This window comes from Oncorhynchus kisutch, linkage group LG5 (assembly GCF_002021735.2).
Source record: "Oncorhynchus kisutch isolate 150728-3 linkage group LG5, Okis_V2, whole genome shotgun sequence".
NCBI classification, from domain to species: Eukaryota; Metazoa; Chordata; class Actinopteri; order Salmoniformes; family Salmonidae; genus Oncorhynchus; species Oncorhynchus kisutch.
The window spans coordinates 57,896,681-57,900,355 of NC_034178.2; the positions used below are offsets into that span (position 1 = coordinate 57,896,681).

At 41.8% G+C, this 3,675-nt stretch overlaps 1 protein-coding gene across 1 annotated transcript; it reads right to left on the reverse strand.

The window, feature by feature from the left end:
* Positions 1–998: 998 nt before the first annotated feature.
* Positions 999–3,448, reverse strand: LOC109891307 (protein BTG2-like). The gene is made up of 2 exons (XM_020483740.2): positions 2,952–3,448; positions 999–2,508 (listed from the first exon to the last, which is right to left on the reverse strand). Exons 1-2 carry the CDS (start codon positions 3,097–3,099, stop codon positions 2,156–2,158), a joined length of 501 nt encoding a protein of 166 aa, XP_020339329.1. The 5' UTR covers positions 3,100–3,448; the 3' UTR covers positions 999–2,155.
* Between the last annotated feature and the right edge of the window lie 227 nt (positions 3,449–3,675).

Here is a 3,675-nt window from a genome sequence, read left to right on the forward strand (position 1 = left end):
GCGGTTGCTCTAAGATGGCAACTCAGCACAAATGTGCATGTGCCTACTGAATTGAATCTCAACACGGAAAGTCAGTGGATGCATTTGATTCACTTTTGAGATAGCATGGATGTCAAACAAAGGCAGGCAACTACAGAGGACAAAGGTGGGTGTTTCATAATTTAAATGTTAAGTATTGACCTTGGGCGAATCGTTGCTAGATTCCACAAAGCCTGGTCTCGGCCCCAAGCCATCAGTTAAGTTAATCATAAAACTCCCTTCACCATGGAGTGGAGTTTAGTCTGTTAAAGGCACTTAGACTAGTAATACTTAAAACACATCACTGTCTGTGTAGGTCTATTGGCTGGGTTGAATTATTTCCAACACAGTTTGGCCTGCTGTCTGTTAAGGCTCAAGCAGAGTAAGCCTGGAAGGTAGGATTGCTGAATCAAGACATCCGCATACTAACAAATGTGCAAGTTTACACAAACACCATCCTTGAAAGGTTTATTTGCAGAAAAAACTGCCAACACTTGCAGGGAGGAGGGTGGGTTTACTAAATAACTTCACACATTCTCCCAGGACAGAACTGATAACAGGACAGTGTACATGCGGATAGGTCCTCCCTCTTCTGTGGCTGGTGCAGGGCATGTCAAGACATGTGTGCCCTTAGTGACAAGCCAAACCAGCGCTGAGGCACAGACAAGCCTGATCCTGAGAGAGAATGCATGATTGAGTGACAATGCACCATTCATATAAACCCTGCATATAGATAAATAGATCAGATTGGTCCAATGCAAACATGAGTCGGGATAGGAGCTCATAGGAGTTATGGGCAACAATTATCCAATCCTGTCAGATCTATTCATGGGTTTCAAGAGTAGAGGCTGGGGACATTTATGTAGAATATGGCATAAACAGAGTTCCGGTTTAAGTTACAACAGGAAGAGATTACGTAGAATGGGCTACCAGTGAAAGGATTAACTATAATGCAAATTGAACAGACCACAGCAAGAGAATCTGAATTCATAAAGGTTTATTGTAATAAAATTGACAAACTGTACAAGTATCTAGATATGCACATATTTTTTTAAATGTACATTAAATGCATACTGTGCTTCAAATAGCTTAAACTCTACATCTTTCCCATCTAGAACAGTAAACAATGGTGAGCTGCTCAACAGCTCGGTAGGGAGAGAGTATACTACAGAGGGCTGAGAGCATCACGCTACCTGGCAGTGATAGACGTTAATATGACGCCAACCAACCACCTCACAGCTTATACACAAGGCAAACTACCCAGGGGAGAATAACAGGGAACACTTGTCGAAGTGACAGATTCACATAGGAAAAACATTCACAATAGTGATCAATATTAAAACCAACCACTTCTTGAACATGTTGAAAGTAAAGCTATTTTAGATTAAAAAGTCAAATCTTTCTCAACTAGGATCCAAGAGGATTGAAATTAGTTGACTATTTGTTGAGATTTAGCCAAACTCCAGTTGCTCTGAATACTCTTGACTATTGCACAAAAGGAGCCAAGATATAAAGTTTGGCAGCAATATTCAACACAAAGGGATTTGGGAAGACATTGTCATGTTAAGGTAGTATAACCTGTTAGAGGCAGCTCTTTTTCAACTAGGATGTCTGACGTTGTCTTGATTTCAGGGCACAGGTAGGTTAAAAGAGGCCCTGTAAGATTACAAACCAGCAGTACACAAACATTTTTTTAAAGTTAATCTTGGAAATGTATGGGTACCTGAACAAATACTTAACGCTCCAGTTATGATTGCTTTAGTATACATTTGTGAGAAGTGGCAATGGTGTGAAGTATTATTACTATTGCACCATGAGATACTAACATCTGAATCCCAGAGTCATTTTGTATACCCTTTGAGTCCTGGCTTGATTGTAGTGTGTCAAGACCACAGGACAGAAGCACACTACATACTGAGTCTCTGCAGTGCAAAAAGAGCCTATGGGCTGGTAGTCAAACAAAAAACTAACCCAACAGAAACACTACAACAAATACCCAGTGCTTTAAGAAAACTCAAATTTAAAAAAAGGGGTAAATGCTGCGAAATGTAAGTAGAAAAATAGTCACTGTGGGTGGTCGACGGGCTTCACACTGACGCTGTTCACGTAGCCAGTCGAGGTAATGCCTGGTTCCGCACTAGCTCGAGACGGTCATCAGGTAGTTCTTCGGCGGGCTAGTGCGGCCACCGATCAGAAATTGATTCTTGCAATTTTGTGTGGGGTCGGGGCTTGGTGCTGCTGCTGGCGCTGGGGCCGCTGCTTCATAGAGGACACATATGGAGCCATCCTCCCCGATGCGGTAAGAGACCTCAAAAGGGTCCACCCAGAGGGTTAGCTCTCGGGGCAGGAGGGCGAAGAGCTGATCGCTAGTAAGTCCGATCCGACCAGCAGCCCTGCCAATAATTGGGTCCATTTCATGGTTCATTCGGATGCAGCGGTAGCCCGAGCCCTTCTGTGGTCTGTCTGGGAACCAGTGGTTCTGGTAGTGCTCTGTGAAGAGAGAATTATCAGAATGAAGGCACGAAACTAGAAGAGTCAACTTGTTGCATTGAAAACAAAGCACCAGCTAATGAATTTGGGCCTACTACAATCTCGAGATATTATGCTAAATTAGGCTAACGAGGAAGCTTGCTAACGATTTTGCTGACTTGAAAATGTATTTAAAAAATGTTGTCGAATTACATGTTCGTTGTCTCCCCCCAGCATTAACTAATAAATATATATTTTTTAAATAATTTTGCTGACTAACGTCGATCAGATTAGAAAAGTAGCTCGATTTGTCTGTTGAAACAGACAAAGCCAATACTAGCCGACGTTAGCTAGGCTACCGTTACTCAACTAACTAGCCAAAACACTATGCAGCCATTTCGACAATAACTAGTTCGTAGCCAAACTTTTTTTTTTTTTATTACAGGAAAAGCCTACCAAATTACCTGATAATGACTGTTGAAGACAATCTCTGAAATCATGAAGTTGGTGTTCACTCAGGAAGCCTCTTGTTCTCAATAACCTGGAAACAAACGTCGCAGCGGCCGTTACTTCGGGGCCCATTTCACCTCTAGATGAGTATCCTTGGTTCATTTTGCCAACAAAATTGTTATTTCGGCTCGTAGGAAATAAAATAAGAGTTTGACAGTAATGCAGTGTGAAACCGAGGTAACGTTAGCTAGCTATAGCGGAAGTAGCTATGCGAGTCCTGGACGAATCCTTCAGCAAAAATGAATCTTCAAGTCCGAAGCAGTGATATCAAAGCAACAAGTTGGCTCTAGCCAAAGTAACAATGAGCATTATTTATAAAAAAAAATATTTGTTCGATTGGAAGTGGCGTTTGATGTTATTTTTCGCTCAAGTGCCACTTCCAAGTTGTCTGTGCTCGCACTACAGCTTGTGGCTTCTTTTTTATGAAGGGAGAGAATATGTGATGTCACTTAATTGCGAGTTTTGAGTGATTGGCATTTTAACCAATGAAATTCACAGAAAAACCACACACAGCGCTCCCCGTGCGATGTGATTGGTTCACATCGTGGAAAACTGAGGTGGGTGTAAAATGCAAATGAGGTTCCGTCCATCACCAAATATAGAAATTGACGTCTAACCCTGCTCTAAAGTATTCGTGACTACTGTGCAACAAAAAAACACTAGCCACTTACCGTAAAT

Bases quoted from the DNA above. Each gene is read 5' to 3' on its own strand.
- LOC109891307 (XM_020483740.2), bottom strand. From the start codon at position 3,099: ATGAACCAAGGATACTCATCTAGAGGTGAAATGGGCCCCGAAGTAACG. The intron at 2,509-2,951 runs GTAATTTGGTAG...CTCTCTTCACAG, and splicing joins TCTTCAACAGTCATTATCAG to AGCACTACCAGAACCACTGG.